This window comes from Metopolophium dirhodum, chromosome 2 (assembly GCF_019925205.1).
Source record: "Metopolophium dirhodum isolate CAU chromosome 2, ASM1992520v1, whole genome shotgun sequence".
NCBI classification, from domain to species: domain Eukaryota; kingdom Metazoa; phylum Arthropoda; class Insecta; order Hemiptera; family Aphididae; genus Metopolophium; species Metopolophium dirhodum.
Genome location: NC_083561.1, coordinates 29,716,128 through 29,736,191, shown reverse-complemented (window position 1 = coordinate 29,736,191; position 20,064 = coordinate 29,716,128). Strand labels below are relative to the sequence as shown.

Sequence of the window (20,064 nt, the reverse complement as noted above, 5' to 3'; positions counted from 1 at the left end):
GACATTTTCAGTTTTCAATTTTTTTAGTTTTTTTTTCTATAAATATCAATAAAATTTTATCTGTTGAGTAAAAAGCTTGAAAATTTAACAGAAGGCTCCTAAGTTATTGTTTCAAAGGCAGATGAAAAAAATTTAAAATCCTTAGTCACAGTTTTTATTTATAAGCATTTAAAGTTCAAATTTTGACAAAATACTGAAAAATCACGAAAATTAGCAAAATATTTTGAGTTGAGAATTCATTAAAATTTTTCTTTTTAAATCTATGATTTGAAAATGTAATATAAGATTACTCATAAGTTTATGTACCTTTATCAAAAAAAAAATGTCTACAAGAAAGTCAAATTAAATTTTTATGAACGTTTGAAATTCATATTTTTACAACATTTGATATTCACTCGATTTCTCATGTAACGATTTTCTTATTTTGTTGTAATTAAAAAACGATGACTGTAGATACTTGAAAATTTCACTGAATGTTTATATTAGCATTTTCTATACACCATAAAATTTTGAAAATATTTTGACTCTTTTTGAGCTGTTTACGGACATAGTCAGTTTTCAATTATTTTAGTTTTTTTTTCTATAAATATCAATAAAATTTTATTTGTTCGGTAAAAAAGCGTGAAAATTTAATATAAGGCTGCTGATATATCGTTCTAATAGCAGTTTAAAAATATTAAAAATACATAGGCTCAATTTTTATTTATAAGCATTTAAAGATCAAATTTTGACAACATTTATCAAATTTATAATTTAATAATTATTTTGTAGTTAAAAATTTATAAAATGTTCAACTTTTGTAGCTAAGGATTAAAAATTTAAAACAAGGTTCCACGTAAATAGTTTATATATAAATTACTTTATTCACTATAATATCATCAAATATACTTGGTAATATCATAGGCTGACGGACCGTTTTCGCTCAGAATCGTTTTTCTTATACAATGATATTATATCATTGAATTCAAATTTAACACCATCCATTACAGTGACCCACTTGTAACCTACTGTACAGCAGAGCGACATCCACTTACCCACCTTTTTTTAATTGACCTCCCTTTTTATTTAATTCCTGATAAACGAGTTTTGGATAAGTACCTACCTACATAATAGGTACCTGTCCTACCTATATTAATTAAAAACTATTTTTAACACGACGTATTTATTTATTATTTTTGTCTTTTAGTTTATCTAATTTTGTATGATTAAAATATGTTTCCTTTATACCCAAATAATTTTTAAATACCTACAAATAATATAGAACTCAATTTTATTTTAACAATAAATACTTTTATTAATACAGGGTTGACTTTGTAGATGGGTAGTAATAAATTAACTGTACATTCAGGATTACATGCATTCAGGTGAATAATTATAAGATTGCAATGATAGATGTAAGATGTAAGATGTATTGTTGATTCATCAATACGATGCTGGGTGGACTTGAGGACTTCCCATGTTCAGCGACCGGCGTCGACCCGTTTTGTGGCACAGCGGAAACTTCGTACAGCTGACTGTTCGACAAAGACACTGTAATATTATTTGAAAAATATTATTTCTACTTAATCGTAATAACTGGGTATAATGAGTTTAATATTATATTAATATATTATATTACAATAAATATTAAGTACCTATATTATTAGCTTCTAATAATTGGGACGCCATTTTTTTAGATATTGATCCGGACAAAATGATGCTGGCCCAGCGCTATGCCACGGTTTATGGCGTACATATCCGATGAAATTGTTGGAGACTCTTTCAAACTGGGCAATCTGATAAACGGTGACGTGATCGTTACTTCGCTGCCAGCATAGTGTAGACCAGAATACACAAAAATGTAGGTCATCGTGCTGTCGGCTGTATGTATGATAAAGTCCTGGAAGTGGGAATTACAATAGCCCCTAAAATGCTGTTACACCTCAAACTTAATAAAAACAAAGAATGATTAAAAAATGGCTACGGAATTGGCCTACAAATCTGAAAATAAGTTTATGGACAGATAACTTCTCAACGTAATATTATGACCGATCCAATAATAACTTTCCATAGGTACATCAGACCTATGTGCGACGGCTGCTCACCAACGTATCGACATCCACCAGATAACTTTGGTAAGTTTTCAAACTATACCACTCATTCTTGTGGAATGCTAAAGAAAATTAATTTATTAGATAAATATTATACTATAACAATTTTTAAATATAGACGTTTTCAACTCACAGTTATGCAGATGGATGTCGACCGGTTTGGGAGCGACGTCTGATACGCCATTGTTCTAATGAATTCAAACATAAATAATATATTATTATAATATTTTTATATGTATATAGGTACGGTTAGGTATATTAAATTAATTAAGTAGGTACTATATTAATATAGTCTATTAATAATTTTTTTACTATGCTTTTATTGTATTAAAATATACACAATGACTTATAACTTACATTATTGGACCGGACATACAGCAACGTCGAGTTGAGGTACCTGTCCATAAACACATTTTCATCAGCAAAATATAATATAAAATATAAAGTAAAGAAATGCATAAAGAAAAAACTGTATTTATTCATACAATTTTGAAATCAAAAACATTAGAACAAGATAATGCTTTCTTGATAAATTAAAAATACTTTGTTTTTTGGATAGCGCTGGGAGTTTTTGTGCACAAACGTCGGGACCTGGTGCACATTTCTGCACAAACGTTTGGCACATTCAAAAATCCAAATATTCAATGTGGGGGGGGCTACCGTTTCAATGCCCCCCCCCATTTTGTTTTAGGGATAGAGCTTTCAGTTTTTGTGCACAAACGATTGGACTTGGTGCACATTTCTGCACAAACGATGCACAAACGTTTAGCGTGGTCAGAAGTTCAAATTTTGAAAGTGGGGGGGCCATTGAAATGGACCTCCGGATCTAAGCTTTTTAACACACGGGTAAAATGAAAATAATACGCCCATTTCAGGGAGATGACCAAAATTAGTATTTTTAATACGAAAAATCAAGCACACTCACACAGTATCGTGAGAATCAACCATTAACAAAACCTTTCCACAAATAATTTAAACGATTTGAAAACTTAAAAATGAAACATTTTCAATTTTAAACTAATCAAGTAATAGTTTTAGAAGCACTTCTTAATGGGTTATTTAAAACTAAAATCTGTGGTCAATATTTCTAAGTTCCAGGTTAAGAATAAATAATATTGATAATAATAACATGTATGAGTTATTAATTATTAACAAATCTAAATTAGGTATCCATTGCTTACTTTTAATATAAAAAGCATTATGTAAAAGAACAATATTAATTTACAACATAATAATATTATACATTTTTAATATTAAATTTGTTACAATCAAAACTTAATATGAAGCTAGGTCCTGAAAAAATACAATGAAACAAAAATGTAATTATGTACTGAAAATTGTAATATAATGATTATAACATGATAAAGAAATTTACTTTATCATGGATTAAATGTATATACTAAAACACCTACATTCTACAATCTACATTTTATAAATTTCCAAAATAATAAGAACCCGGTTTATTTGACATCTTTAACGATTTTAACTATATAAATAAATTAGATGAAAAAAAGTTTATAATAAAAAAATTAAACAAATAGAATATAAATTTCCTTTTAAATTATTTTAATTTAATATGTAAAACATGATATTCAATCTGACTTGGGCTATATATCAATAGGATAGTAATTTTGTTTTAATTATTTAATTATGTTGTACTTTTGTACTATCAAGTTTATCAAGAAAATTAATATTTGTATACTTGTATTTAAAAAGCTACGAAAATTATGTAATTTAATAAATAATCTGAAAAGTGAAAACAATTAAATCAGTAGTAACATTTTATGTAGTAGCCAGTAGGTACCTATTTGAAAAAATATACAATTGTTAATTTTAAATTACATAACAATAAATTACAATTATTAATAGTACCATTTTTAGGATTAAGTCTTAAATAACTATCTACTTAATATATAGAAAAAATTTATAAAATATATTAATATAATATATTATATTATATGCAAGAAAACGATGTAATTTACCATACTTTATTATATCATTAATCGGAGAATACCTACATTAATCTATGATAGACTATAGGCGTGTACAGTTGATATTTGTGGACGGGTATTTTCACGGCACAGCGTACTTATTTCATATTTAGTCCTTTTTAATTTGTAAATCAACGTTATTACTTATTAGTTACTACTTATCTCGATTAAAAATAAAATTATTTTATTTTATTTGCATACCCAATATTACACATTTCCTGTAAAATATTACTTTGTAGTTTTGACTTTTGTTTTAAAGTCCATTATCAATTTTAAAATTTAAAACCTTAAAAATACGCCCTGCGATAAATCCCCGATTTCTCCCTCACCCACCCCCCCCCCCCCCCCCATTATCCGGCCCCGCTGCTAGTGCATATTTTATCATTAGTTGACTGTTATCAAATCAAACGAAGGAAAACAACGAAAGCAACAGTAGGTATTTAACACGAAGTAAGATTTTTAAATTTTTTTTATAGTTCGTGATATTTGATCATATATTTTCATTTATTAGCTCAATCATCATGTTCTATTTTTATCGTTAACCTTGAAAATCTACACATAAGTCATATCACGCCTGTGTAAATAGCACGATTTATGTATTTATTCGATAGTTTCGGAACACAATATTTTCAATATTATATAATCTCTACAGTGGTAACAGTGGTTAAAGTCAGTAAAGTGTCGAGGGTAAGTAAACTGAAATCTAAGCACATCGAGACTCATCTAAACAATTACGCGTTATTACCGTTCCCATACGCGAAGGTGAAAGGGTTTTTCGACGAGTTATTATTAAACGGTCGACCTTTGGGAATGCACTGTAAACACGATGTGTCGATGTGGGCCAAGGACCGTGACGTGACGTGTATACACTTTCGGACACCTTCAGACTATGTAACTGCTAACTATGTAAGATTTCCAACGGCTTTTAATTGAAGAATTCAAACTTATCACTTTACACGCGAAAGATAAATGCGACAAAGGACAACTACTCTCTCTCTCTCTATCGCACTGCATACGCGTTCTGCGTCTCTCTCGGGCTACGGTGTTTCGAGCGAAACATTTCACGTCGCTTCGCCGGCATCACTGATGGCCACCGTGATAACGTGGACAGCTGATAAATTGTTATTGTTCGCGAACGTTTGCGTTTTATTAATAAAGAAAAAAAAACTAGGTAAGGTATACCAATAATTCTCATTACTCGTTAGTGTTGTTTTGCAATAGTGATATTTTCCTTTCTACCCGACCAAAATAGTCACATCAATAATGCAGACGCGAATTTTGACTGTTCGTAATAAACAATAATCGTCAATAGTTTTGCAAAACCACCAGTGAGACAACATTCGGAATTCGGAGTCCGCTGCACTGTCCACTGTTTCAAATCTCTACTCAAAAGGTTTGATTAACTCGATACATTCCATTAATTATCCGACGGTAGTGACGAACTTATTTTTTCTGTTCTCAACTTTGTTGTATTTTAACCATGTCCAACGACTTCTCGTTATTTTTCTTCAACGGTGCCGATCGACTTACTTAGGTTGCGAACAATTTTATCGTTTTCAATACTATGTACCAAACCGAGCGCCAACGGATTCCGATCAAGTTCAGACACAAAGAGGAACGGGTCCCAGAATCACTGTTCTGCCTGTGTCTGAAGTATGTAGCCCGGAACTTGGACACTCTGTGTACGGAGACACCTGACGGTTATACTCTGCACGATGGATTGGCTTTGCCAAGCGAGATATGTGAACCATTCATTGAGATTTATCAGAGCAACGGTGGTGAGATTTTCGACTGTTTTGCACATTTATTCGTAGACGTTACCAAGACGAACCTGAGATCGGTACACATAAGTAACTCGAGTATTACTGATGACGGTCTTGAGTACCTGTTGTGCCACGACCTATATGAACTCACACTTACTAACTGTCAGAATCTCACGCACAAAACGTATACAAATATATTCAAACATGCCGTCAACCTTCGTTCGTTGACCATTGGTCCAAATGTACAAATAACTCCTTACAACAAGCTGTCAAACTCTTCACTATCTCTAGATGATCTCCCCTCAAGAATCTACAAGAAGGCACCCAATCTTAGACATTTTGTGTTGCGAGCAATTGTAGAATCACCATTCACTAGTGAAAACATATTTCTGGGTGTTATGCTCGATAAGCTCATACAGCTGAGGTTCTTGGACCTCTCTTATTGCTTAGGTGTTGGCAGTCTGCGTTACTTGTGTAAACTCACCAGCTTACATACATTAATACTTTTCGATGTGCCCCATCTGCAAAACAATGACGCAATAATCAATATTTGTTCCCTGAAATCACTGGTGTGAGTATCTTCTATATTGTGATATAATAAAAAAGTAATTTTCATTATATTTACAAATATCAAATTGTGTTTCTAGTGTTTTAGATATATCGCAAACTGAGACTTTCCCAGAACAAGGCATTTTCCAAGATGAAAATAAAATTTTAGCACTAATTGTGACATGTCTACCAAATCTTATGTCTTTGGATATATCCGGTACAAATTTGGCTGGAAAAGGTAAGTTGAGTATTTACTGTTTTTGATGCTATGCATCTATCATGTGTGTATTATTATTATAGGCACTGCAGAACAGTCTATGTGCGAATCACTGAGTGGCAGGAAGTCTGACATTCCTGGTTTAGAGTATCGAGTAGACAATCCTTTAGAGTTTTTAGGCTTATATCACACTCAGCACAATGCTTGCAGGCGGCACGATATTCCTGCAAAAATTGTAATACATTTTAAATAAATAAATTCATTTAATTGTTATCAAATAACGTGTTAATATTAATTATTAATGTCTCTTATCATAGATCAGTGGTGATGCTAACGAAGAACAGATCTTTAATGCTGCTGCTTCGTGTATGGACAAACCAAAATTACTTCAAAACGTTTTAAACGATCTTTACCACTTGTTGAGGTATGACCAGTGTACACAAATTGATCAAGCTCTTGACATAGTATTGGAAGCTCTTACTAGATATGTAAAAGAGAAACTCATTCAAATTTCTGGGAGGTTAGTATTCACTAATTTACACTTTGAAAAGAGTAGATTTTAATTATGTAATAATTTTTTAGTGCAACACTTTTCTATATTGTGAAAAATAAAGATCGGCCATTACTATTAAATGATATAACAGTAAAACGACGTATTATCACAACACTATTAACTGGAATGGACTATCACAACTACGATGAAACAATGATGCGGAATGGATGTTTGACTTTGTGTCAGTTGAGAATACCTCAAGATGTGGTAAATTCAAACTCTATTAAAACTATAAATATTGAAAACTGAGGGATTCACTGTTATATAGTAGGTTTTGAGTATACCTCTTCATTGATGAAGTCACATATGAAAGTGTCCAATATAAATTCAATGAAAAATCATTACATACAAAAAATAAGTGGACCAACCTCTATTTCTAAGAATATTTTATAAGTTATTTACACCACTATTAGTGGTATATTTTTCTTTTAGTACTAAATTAGTAATACATTGTATTGAACTACATAACTTAAAAACTTAAAACAAAAATTGAAGCAGTATTTTTGTGTTAATTAATTACTGTATAAATGCATAGTCTCAACCTTGTACTTTTTAAGATTTTTGAAAGATGTCATCAACAAGAATCCCAAAATAAAAGACAAGATTAAGCTTAATATCCCCTTAAATAGCTCAAAAAAAATCAATTTTGCTAGAAACTAGTACATAGGTAGCTTAAATATTCCTCTTTTTTCCATAATTATTATTCATTTTTCCCTTTTTAAAAAATATTGAGAGTTCTACTTTTAATCTCTTAAAGTACCTACTAACAGTTAATAATAGATGATTTGAATTGCTTCATTGAATTAAATTTTTACTAAAATCAATCTAATATTCCAAATCATGATGAACTGGTTACAGACATATATATATATATATATATATATGTATATATTATGTAATATCATACTGTCATAGTAAAAACAATAGATTCATCACTTTCTCAGAATCTAAAATCAAAATATGTACCATTTATTAATTTTTAAATATTTTTTAACTTAAATAAAATTAAATAAATATCAACCTTAATGTAGTACATTAAATTATGAAGAGATTAATAAACATAGCAACAAGTTTGAGAAAAATGAAATGTGCATACTCTATATTATAATTAGGACCAGGAAGTTTTTTGAATTATTTTAGATAATTTATTTAAGCAATGTATTTTTACCCAACAATTTGTTGTTACTGTTAGCTCTTCAATGTTTCTTATAATATATTTAAGTAACAATTTTTATGAAATGTTAAATAAGCTGTATCTTTTTTTTTCACCCTAGATAATGATTTTAAAAATTTATTTTATTCATAAACTTTGATTATTAAAATATGTACGAGCAAAATTAAAGTCTGAATTTAATTCAAGGAAACAAACTTAAATTTAATTTAAATATAATTTCTCATATAAATTATAATATATAATGTAAGTTTAACAATTAATAATTGAAGTATAATATTTTATATCTATAATTTTAATTGCATACAAACATTAGTTTCTTAGGTTTAGGAAGTATTAACATTAGCAATATTTATAATAAATATGGTACCTATAATATATTATTACTTAAAGATAACCTAACCTTGAATTTTGATTTTGATTTAGAAACTAAAAGAAATATATGATGACTCATATTGGCATGTATTCAAATTGATAACCCTTTCATTATATACACATTCGTGTAGTACATTATTTATTTTCTCAAATCTAAACTATATTTCGAAATGTCCATCTTTTTAGTTACCTTTTCATGAATTTATTTTTAAAAAGATTTATGTATTATTATTAATATTGTTATATGTATTATGAGAGACAATTTTTGATAAGTGATAATCATAAATGTTTAACACTAGTTTTTAAGTAAATATAATTAATTTATATTTTGAATAAGAAGTGACCCCTTACAAATGTTTATACTTACTAAATATAACTAACAGGTTTGAGTTGAGACATAGTACATAATATGTTACAATTTGGAACTATGTCTCAGACACAAGAAATTTGATTTTTTTTTTTATAATTATTTCTAATCTACAACTTAGAAACACAACAAGTATATGTGTTGATTCAGTTTTGTAAGTATACCTAGAGAATTAGTGACATGCATAGGGGAAGGATGTTAACATCAAATCAACATACATACTCATTTATTTGGATTTAATACTATACAAAGTTATAAATTGTTGTTTAATTTTTAACATGTCGTTAATATTATGTGGGTGTTTGTAATGATGGAATTTCATTGTGTTGTGTATGAATTTGCAATAGTTGAGACTTAATGTTATTCAAAACAACCATTTGGCTCTGGTGCAACATTTTTACAACTTCTTAACATTCTATAGACTTTTTAATATACCTCACATATTTCACCTCAGACATGGTACAACTAGACTAATTGTTCATTTAAAAACTAATTTATTTTATCAATTTTAAATTATTCAGTTTTCGTTTTTCTTAATATTTTGTCAAAATACAAAAAAAGTAATAATAATGTTATGTATTTATTTTTTTATTTTTTCTTATTTATATATAATCAAAAATTAATAGTTGTGCACTATCTTTATTTAAAATACTGTATACAAATACATTACCTAAAACCGGGACTTGCATTTGGAAAAAAAATTCCGTTTTATGTTATTTACAATTAAAATGTTACACAATTTTTGCGTTTATCGTTATTCAGAATTAAAACGTCCAAGATTTGCATTTATAGTTATATAGAATTAAAACGTTACACAATTGTTGTGTTTATCGTTATTTAAAATTAAAACATTATACACGTTTTGCGTTTATGGTTATTTAAAATAGTGTTAATACCTATTAAATTAAAAAATAATAACTAATGCAGGTAGTTATTCCCGGATACGGAATATAATATAATCATTTCTTAGATTGTTTGCATGAAATAAATATTTTTACGAAACCAATAGACCTTTTAAATAAATAGAATTTAAAATATTTCGTTATGCATTATTTTTTGTTCAATGATATTTTATAAATTACGTTTTGCGTTGTTTTTTGTTTAATGATATTCTATAAATTACGTTTTTAGTTATGTTTTGTTTAATAATATATTTTGTTCGTTATGTTTTGTTTTGCAGTATTTGATTATTTTTGATTATCGCTTTCCGTTATAATTACGTTTACAAATTTCAATCGTTTTTGTCAAATATAACGTTAGCAATCCCTACCTAAAACTATAAAATATGGTCTTGAATGAATATAGCTGTATAAAACAGCTGTATATTCTACTATCATTAGTTATAACTTTTAAACTACTGGCCAATTTCTAAAATTTCAATATTTCCAAAGATATTTTCTAAACTGGTTAACAACCAGTTATTTCCCTTATGCGAATGCTTAATTTCAAATGAACAACATGGCTTTCATCATTAACTAACTTAGGAATTTTCAAACAATTTATCTTTGAATCAATTAATGTACCAGCCCAAGTCGATGTAATTTATACAGACTGAAAAAGCGTTTGATAGAGTCAATCTTTCTCTTTTATTAAACAAACTCAAATCATTTGGTTTTAACGACCTGTTAGTTTCATAGCTTGAATCTTTCTTAACCAACCAAGTCCAAATAGTAAAATATGAAAATCATATTTCTAATCAAATAAACGTATCATCTGGTGTCCCACTTGTCACCACTACTTTCTTCTATTTTCATTAATGATATTCAAAAAAATATCGAAAATTCACAATGCCTTTTATTTGCAGATAATACTAAAATTTATAAAAATAATTGAATGTTTTGATGGTGCGACTAAGCTTCAAAAGAATTTAATCAATTTACATCATTTATGTAATGATAATGATACGTCACTTAATAAAGACAAATGTGCCGTTATCTCTTTTTCTTTAAAAAAAAAATGTGTTCATCTTCGATTATAAGTTAAATGATCTAAATTTGTCAGGTAGAAATATAATTAAAGACTTGAGTGTTATTTGATTGAAAACTCATTGAATCATCATATTGATTATATTAAGAATAAAGCACTTATAAAATTAGGATTTTTAAAGCGCAAATGTATAGATTTTAAAGACGAGTCAACACTTAGAACTTTATACTTCTCACTAGTATGGTCTCATTTTGACTATGCTTCATTAATTTGGCACTCTGATTACATCACACAAAATCAAAGCATATCCTCTGTCCGAAATAATTTTATAAGATATTTATCGTATAAATGCCATTTAGAAAGAGTTCCTCACTCAGGATATGCTATCCCCTGTAGTATTTTTAGAATAATGCCTTTGGATAAAAGAATAAATTTGTTAAACTGTAAATTTCTTTATAAATTATTACATAATATTATCAACTGTCTTGAACTTCTTGAGAATTTGAATTTTAGAATAAACCAACCATGTTCGAGAAATAAATCCTTATTTTATATTCCATCAATCAATAAAAAATACATGTTATACATCCCGGCAAATGTTCTTATGACCGCTGAAAATTCAATTCATAATATAGATACCTATATTTAACACTACTTTACTTAATTTGTCAAATACTTTATCCAGTTATTATTATTAAGTATCTTACTTATTTCATTATGTACTAAGTTTATTATTTAGAATTAAGTTTAATTTGTCTAACATATTATAATCAATAACTCAACGTTTTAATCTCTTGTATTCTTGTTTTTTATTTTATTATTTTTTCTTCTCTTTCTCTTTTCTGTTTATATGATAGCCTAATTTCATCTACTTGAGTCCCTATATTTATTACCATGGCTGGAATTTTATAGAACTTAAAATTCCATAAATATGCTCTACAAAATATAATATCATCTTAAATATCTAAATATAAAACTCATTTTCGCGGAGGTACCGAGAGCAAACAGTTTACTAAAAATTGTTTTAGCAATAATTTAACGTAAAACAGTTTTTTTTAAAATTAATTAATTAAAACTTAAATATATATATTTCAAATAATATAGATACAGATACCAAAAACCGTTAGTTATTTTTGTCGGGAATAGGTTTTGGGATAAAACCGGGTTTGAAAATAAAAGGTAACCGCTTTGATGTTAATTCTTAGATTATTATCTTGATTGCCGGTAACCAATAAGCACTTCCACCTTACTAAAATAAAAGCGATTACCGGTTAGTGGTTTTAAGCCCCGGTTATAACTTCTAACTAATAATTCATTTAAACAGATTAGTTAATTTCATTTATCTGAAGTCCAAAAACTCTTATTAGTAAATAGTGATGTATTAATGATTTATTGTTATTATTATTAATAGTGATAACCAAAAATGTCATCATTTTATTATCAATAGTCAACTTCAGTGAATATCAATCACTTCTATGTGGTCTCACAACCTGTTGTTTAATTTTTAAATCTTGAGTGAAAAGCTCTTATGCTAGTCTATTATAATTATCTAAGATTTTAGCTTTATTATAATTATAAGTACTTCTTAACAGAAGCCAGATGAAATTGACATTACACAAAGAATAAATTGAATTATGTTTGTCGTTTTAAGTTAAAAAACTAATAATTTATTACCAAATATTATGTGATAAATGCTCAATGGGCCTGTCATTCCTTATTGAAATTCATTATATTTAGAACTTAAGTTCTCAACTCTGGACGTTCCCCACTTTTAATGGCCGTGTTAAATGTAAACATACAGTCATCAGTCATACAATACTCTGTTTGTCCCTGCCAATAACTGCTTTTCCATGCAATAGTTTTAAATTAGTAATGATTAGAATATGTTATAATTTTAATTTTAATGATTAAATATTTATAAAAACCAAGAATAAAATTGAATAAAGAAATAAAGAAACTATTGTTCACATAAAAAATAAAATATAAAATGATATATGAACAATTTAACAATCAATATTGTGTTCTTCAGCTGTAATTGCTTTTAGGAGATATCTCTATAAATAAATACAAATTTAAAAATAATATTTTATCATCGGTCAATTCTTAATAAGTTATAAAATTATAAATTCATTTTTAGATGTTCGAGTTTAAACGTTTAGTACAAATGTTACTACATATTGTATCTACTAGTGACCATGAAGGATTTGTGCAAAGAATTGGTATTTATTTACTAAACTCAGTTGCATGTCAAGTGAACAATAAACAAAAAAATGAACTTGGAGATGCTGGCGCAATTAAGGTAATTAAAAATAAATGTTTAATATAATATTATGTTCATAATTTAAAAATATTTTTACACAGAAAATGATGGCAATAATCAAAGATAGGCTTCATCGAAGAGTTTGCGATGATGTTCTTGAAGTTGCTTGGTCAACAATGTGGAACGTAACAGATGAAGCACCAAAAAATTGTAAAAGGTTTCTAGATGGAAATGGAATGAAATACTTCCTTGGATGCTTGACAGTAGGTATCATAGTAAAAAGAATAACGTACTGTAACTATTAAATGTTATCTGCTTATAGACTTTTCCTGATAAAAATGAACTGATGCGGAATATGATGGGTTTATTGGGCAATGTTGCTGAAGTGAGTGAGCTACGATGTAGACTTATGCAAGGACATTTTATCAAAGTGTTTTCTGACCTTTTATTTTCCACGCAGGACGGAATTGAGGTAGCCATACAAATATTTACTTACATAACAGAATGATAAAACTTTTTTCATACAGGTTAGTTACAATGCTGCAGGGGTAATTGCCCACTTGGCATCAGATGGTCAAAGATCGTGGATTATAAAAACCCCATCAAGATACAAAGTATTAGATCGTATGACTAAAGCCATACAAAATTGGAACTTGGACGCTGATCGAAATATTAATTATCGTTCCTTCGAGCCAATTTTACAGCTTGCACAAGTTAGGCACACACCTCAGTGTGCTCATTGGGCAGCATGGGCTTTGGCAAACCTCACTAAAGTGTACCGTAAGTATATTATAGTTAAATTAAATTGTTAAAGTATTTTTAAAATAACCTTAGTTACATTCTATTATTGTTAATATTTGTTAATTAAATAAAAATTGTATGCTATTTAATTTTTTTTATTAATTTTCCTTAAATTATATATTACAACTGAATATTATGATTCATAACAAGTTAAATATTCTAATTATTATTTTTATTTTTTTTAGCCGAGAAGTACTGTTCGATTGTTATAGCTGAGGGTGGTTTGAGAATCATGAGTGAACTACTCGAAGAACACAGTCAACTTCAAAATAATCAGCCTGGGGTTATACATAGTCTAGCTCAAACAGTCATTGACCAATGTCTGATGTATATGAAAAACACCATAGATGAAGCAAGAAATCAGTGAGAATATTATTTTTCTTTTCTGCTGACTGCCCATACCTATAAGTTCTACCAAAATTGAATGTTTAATTTATACACTTAAACCTTAATTATTTTTGAGATATGTAATTATAACTGTATTGTATTATTTCTCATAATAAAGTGTTTAGAGTATACAGTTACTTTAGTTGACATTTCAATAATAATAATAAAAAAAAAAAAAAAATAGAACCAAAATCTAACTAAATTGGTAAAATTTAATTTTTTTTAGTACTTACATTATTATTATTTAGAAATGGTAATGATGATATTAATATGTGTGGATGATATTTAAGATAGATACTATGTTGAATGTTAAATGTTTATACATGTATATAATATATATCTATGTATTATATTTATATAATATATACTACCTATATGGATATATTATAACTATTTTTTAAGACACTGTCCTTTATACATAATATGGTCTAACCAATCTTTGAAAATTGTTTTTTTTTTATTATTATTATTACTTCTGTGTATTTAATTATTTTGTTTTTATATAATTTAAATGATTGTGATCACCAGTAATATATCATAAATTAATTGCATTTTAAAATAAAAAGTTAACACGCTATAACATTGTAATATTTTCCAAAACGAATTTATTTTCATTTAGTCAATAAAACCAAAGTGAATATTTGTTCCAATTGGTCTCTAGTGAACAACATTATGAATACTTTGGGTACATTACCGTGTTTGTCTTTGTATATTCCTGTCCTCTACATATATATGCATAATATATTATAATATGTAATTACTCTACACATTTCCGGCCTAAACCTTAAAAATTAACTTATGACTGCGGAAATTAATAATTTAACTCTAAAAATGTTGAATAGAATAAAATTTATCAACTTGGAACAAACACGGTATGACACATTATATTTACATAATACATATTACACTTTCTTTATTGTTGTATTAATAGTAAAAACTTAATTGAACTTGATAAAATATAAAAACACAAAAATGTAGCATTTTATCTGTCATCTATTGTTGTTTTAGATATTGTTATGTACATGTAAAATGATGAATTAAAAGTTTCTTGTTTGAAGACAAAGAAAAATATCTCTGAATTCGTTTTGGAATATACAAATTAACTAATAGGTATGTTCAGCCAGATTCATTTTGCATTTATAGTACATACTTTAATCATTAATCACCTTTTAAACATTGTTTTTAAATGGTAGGATTTAGGCTTGCTTAAAATTATTATTCCAGTTTTCACATTTCAGTTTTGTTATGTATTTATTATTATTAGTTATTTATTCACATGTAAAATAGGTATAAAGGATAGGAAGTATTCATTAATTATACAAATTATTATTATGTATGGAAATTTTAAAATGTGTTTAGCCTGAGCTTTTATATCATACAGATTCTCACAATCATACCCTATACCACTACTCAACATAATAATTACTTAGTAATCGCTACTGATCGCTCTATATCAGCTCTGGAATTTAACGAAATAATGTTATTATAAATACATATAAATCTATTACTAATAAAAGTTTTAATGAAAATGTTACATTCCAATTCTGGTTAATAATTACTTTTTGTGTTTTATCTTTATTGTATTTTGTCTTAAATTTCTTGTTGATTTATTTTTTTAACTACTGTTGGTAGACTACCTACTAAGTTGTCAAGTGTAATATGTAACTAGAAGTTGTGCTTTTATTAAGTTTATTTTGTTTTTACTCTTATTGTTTAATGTCTATTATTGGGTAGGTACAAACTCAATGCTTTTATTGTAATACTCCTTAATGGCCTCACTATCCATTGACTGCCACTTAAAAATTCTTTGTGTATGACAGTTATTGCGTTTAAATATGTTATATAATTCATCATGTATACATTTCAAAATTAAATAATTGTTATAAATGGAGATTGTAGAACTATGTAAGAGGTCTTAATAATTATATTTGGATGTTGGTACAAGGCTTATAATATGGGTATAAAGTAAATTATTTGAATCAATTGAAATCAATTGTTCGAAGGTTGAAATTTATTAAAATATTAGCAAATATGAGGTTCCAAACAGAATTATTGCTACTATAATTAAAATTAAAAGTTAGAATAAAATAAAAAACTCCTAGTTATTATTACTTATTAGATAATATCCAAAACACATTATTTTTACTTCACAATTAAAAATATATTAATACAATTTATACACACATTATGTTTATGTAAATGTTATATTTATTATTTAAATTGTCTATATACGAGGAAAAAATATTAAGAAGTATTGATTTAACCACTTTTCTGCTCAGAATAGTTTCTTTTCTTTCATTTGAATCAGTAAGATTGCCCTGTTTTATATTTTTACTATAAAATTAAACTTAGGAATGGATACAAAATATATCCATGCATATTAAATTATTTCTTTTAAACTAGAACTAAAACTGTGATTGTTGGTTGTCACAACCTTAAATACTAATATGATATATTTTTAAAAATGTATTTGGTCAATTATACATATTTTTATAAATTACACTTATTGCTGAAACATTTTTAAAAAATTGGTATTTGTACAAATAAACTACTATTCATCTTTAAATTGTTATTTACAATATTATATTTATAATTTATTGTTATAGGTAATAATTGTATCCTTAAATATTGTTATATTTTATAGATTTATAGATAGATACCTAATAGTTAATATTACTAATATTATTAACATAATATACAAAAGTAAAAGTATCAAAACCCAACGGATATTTTTGTACTTTAGGTACCTACTTATTTATGGTATTAGCAGTGTTTATGAATATTGTACCTTGTAAAAATAATTTTAATTATTCCATTTATTTTTAATATTATGTCAAACATAATATTATATTGTAATTTCAAATTTCTAGTTATTCTACATTGTATACAATTATTACTTATTAGTCTTCATTTGTTCAGTTAAAAGTTAAAACATACCTAGCTTAAATAGATTTTATTTTATTGTTGCTTATCAGTTTCAGTTTATCACTAATATATTTAATTATAATATGTTACCTATAGCGTAAAATATAAAATGTAAATAATTAAAATAATATAATATTAATCCAAAGCCTTTCGAATAATGATCAGTTGTCTGTGAATGTGAATAACATGTACCTACCTACGTCACAGACATAATTTGAGTATGAAAAAACTAAATATGCCATTTCCATAAATACTAGGAAGTAGGTAGGTACACAATTTAAATCATTTGGCACATTCCAGATCATAGTTCAGTAAGTTTGTGCAATAGTTAAAGCCAATCTATAAAAGTTGAAAACAATATATCTTTATTTCCGGTTTCGACTAAAGTCCATAAATAATAATATACCTACACAATTATAATTTTTTATCTTTTATAATTGAATGTGAAAATAAAATACCATTTAACATATTTTTGAATAATATAAAAAGTATTAGGTCCTAATAGAAGGAACAGGCATTTTCGGTAATACACGTTTTTTTTGTGATACACCTACCTACGCACTTTATTTAATAGTACTCAAAATATAAACAAGCTCACTCGAACAAATAACAATACACGATCTATACTCCGTGTATTTATGCATAGGTTATATTTTACCTTAAAAAATATAAAGAGACTGATGATCAACTCACATTTCCTAAGAATTTTGCCTATTTTCGCCTCTGCAGTGACCCGCCAGCTTGAAGGTCATTATGAAAAATAGGTAGTATACAGAGAGGAAATATCCAGTAGATGCTAGGTAGAAGCATTGATTTTATAATATAATTCTATTTCTATTATAAATCCAATGCTAGAGCCTAGAAGTTTAAAGGTTAAAACGATTGTTGAGGACTTTACTGTTACTAAAGACTGTGTTTTTCTAATAAATAATATTGATTACTAGCATTTTAGTTGATAAATGATATGCCTAGGTACATAATTTTTCACTCGTGACTACAATATTATGTCTAATAAAAAACGATTCATAACTTCGATGCTTTGGCCTTTCCGTATAAGCGTTATGAAAATGGAAAATTTATCGAAAAAATATAACATTTTAAGGGTTTAATCATTATATCGATTTCATTGTTTATTGTTGTATTTTGTACTAGCATTTAAGTATTGGTCTATTATTTTATTAGCTAATGTATTTACATTGTACCTATCTAGTACCTATTATATGTCTTCGGGACGTTAAATAAACTATTATTATTATAATTATTAAAAAATACAAAATGGATTTTCTTTATTTATTTGTAATTACACACAAATGATCTTAGATACTTTAAATATTCACTATAACTATTTTTTTGAGTATTACACTGACAACTGGCTTGAAAATGTTTTCAAACGAATTCTACTATTTTAACGCTAAAAATTAGGTAACTAATATTCAATAGTTATAGACACCTAAATAAATTTCCCAATAAATTATTTACAAGTATAAGTCAATAACTAATAAGTATGATAATGTATATAATTATATAAATATTGATCGTTGGATAAGTTAAGCCAATTCGGTATAGGTAGGTACTTTAATACTTACCTACATAAGGTGTACTTTACATACGTAAGGCGTACTCGTAAGGTTCCTAACCAAGTTTAGTTATTCATTAGAAAATAAAAAAGTAGGCATACCTATTCAATTTAATTAATATCAATTTCACTTTAACACTATTATAGGTACTCGCGTAAACTATGATAGCTAGAAAGTTGGTTGATAACTCATGAAAAAGGAATCATCAAGTAAATACAAAATGTGGAATTAAACATTTAAAAAAGAGTTATTTTTTGCTAGATTTTCAAATAGTGAGGTAGATTTCCGGAACTGGATATCGGATTTTGTTGTTTGGAGTCTTGTTAGATTCACATTGGCTAGGAGAAGTGCAGTAAAGATTTTCAGAACCTTATCTTCAATGGTTAATTTACTACAAAGCTGTAAAGCTTAAAAACATAAAAAAAAACGCCAAATAAAATTTGTTTTAATTTTTTTGAAGGTTCCGTAGTGAATTAACTATTAAAGATAAAGTTCTGAAAATCGTCAGTGCACTTCTCCTAGCTAATGTGAATCTAACAAGACCCCCAAACAACAAAATCCGTTCTCCGGTTTCGGAGATCTATCTCACTAAATAAAAATGATTTTTGTGGGGCTGTTCACACCGACATTTTTCTGGATTCAAATTGCTATACCGCTTGGGTGTGATATCAGTTAATAAATTTCTAAAAATTAAAAATCAAGAAAGTTTACATGCCGATCTCTGACTTGGCAAGTGTTTTTTTTAGGAAATTGTACTTTCTTATGTCTACATAACTTTATACTGAATTGGATTTGAATTTGAATTTTTAAAACAGTTTCTTATACGAAGCTATAATAGTCGAAGCAGGCATGTTCCTTGTATAGGCAAATGGCAAATCGCGCATTTGATAAACCGATTGTCTTTTAAAATGTATTTTGTTCAAAATATCAGCTACTACGAATATTTAATCCGTCCACAAATACTAGGGTACTTAGATACCTCTTATATTTTATGGTTTTTCTGAAATATAGAATGCTGGAATTATAAGCTACAAATTATTTTTGAAGCACATGATTTTCTATACAAAACGTATAATATATTATATAACCCATGTATCACAAATCCACACTAT

At 27.4% G+C, this 20,064-nt stretch overlaps 1 protein-coding gene and 1 long non-coding RNA gene across 3 annotated transcripts; one reads left to right on the top strand and one right to left on the bottom strand.

The window, feature by feature from the left end:
* Nucleotides 1-1,269: 1,269 nt before the first annotated feature.
* Nucleotides 1,270-3,587, bottom strand: LOC132939438 (uncharacterized). Of its 2 annotated transcripts, XR_009663976.1 has the most exons (4): nucleotides 2,448-3,587; nucleotides 2,224-2,278; nucleotides 1,635-2,152; nucleotides 1,270-1,530 (listed from the first exon to the last, which is right to left on the bottom strand). It is a non-coding gene; the product is annotated as an uncharacterized LOC132939438 (long non-coding RNA). The 2 variants fall into 2 exon arrangements; XR_009663975.1 differs by having other exon boundaries at nucleotides 2,224-3,578.
* Nucleotides 3,588-5,645: 2,058 nt separating this feature from the next.
* LOC132939434 (protein zer-1 homolog) lies at nucleotides 5,646-16,341 on the top strand. The gene is made up of 10 exons (XM_061006593.1): nucleotides 5,646-6,415; nucleotides 6,492-6,631; nucleotides 6,694-6,845; nucleotides 6,928-7,130; nucleotides 7,193-7,370; nucleotides 13,140-13,301; nucleotides 13,364-13,525; nucleotides 13,585-13,734; nucleotides 13,790-14,042; nucleotides 14,249-16,341. Exons 1-10 carry the CDS (start codon nucleotides 5,646-5,648, stop codon nucleotides 14,428-14,430), a joined length of 2,352 nt encoding a protein of 783 aa, XP_060862576.1. The 3' UTR covers nucleotides 14,431-16,341.
* The last annotated feature ends 3,723 nt before the right edge of the window (nucleotides 16,342-20,064 follow it).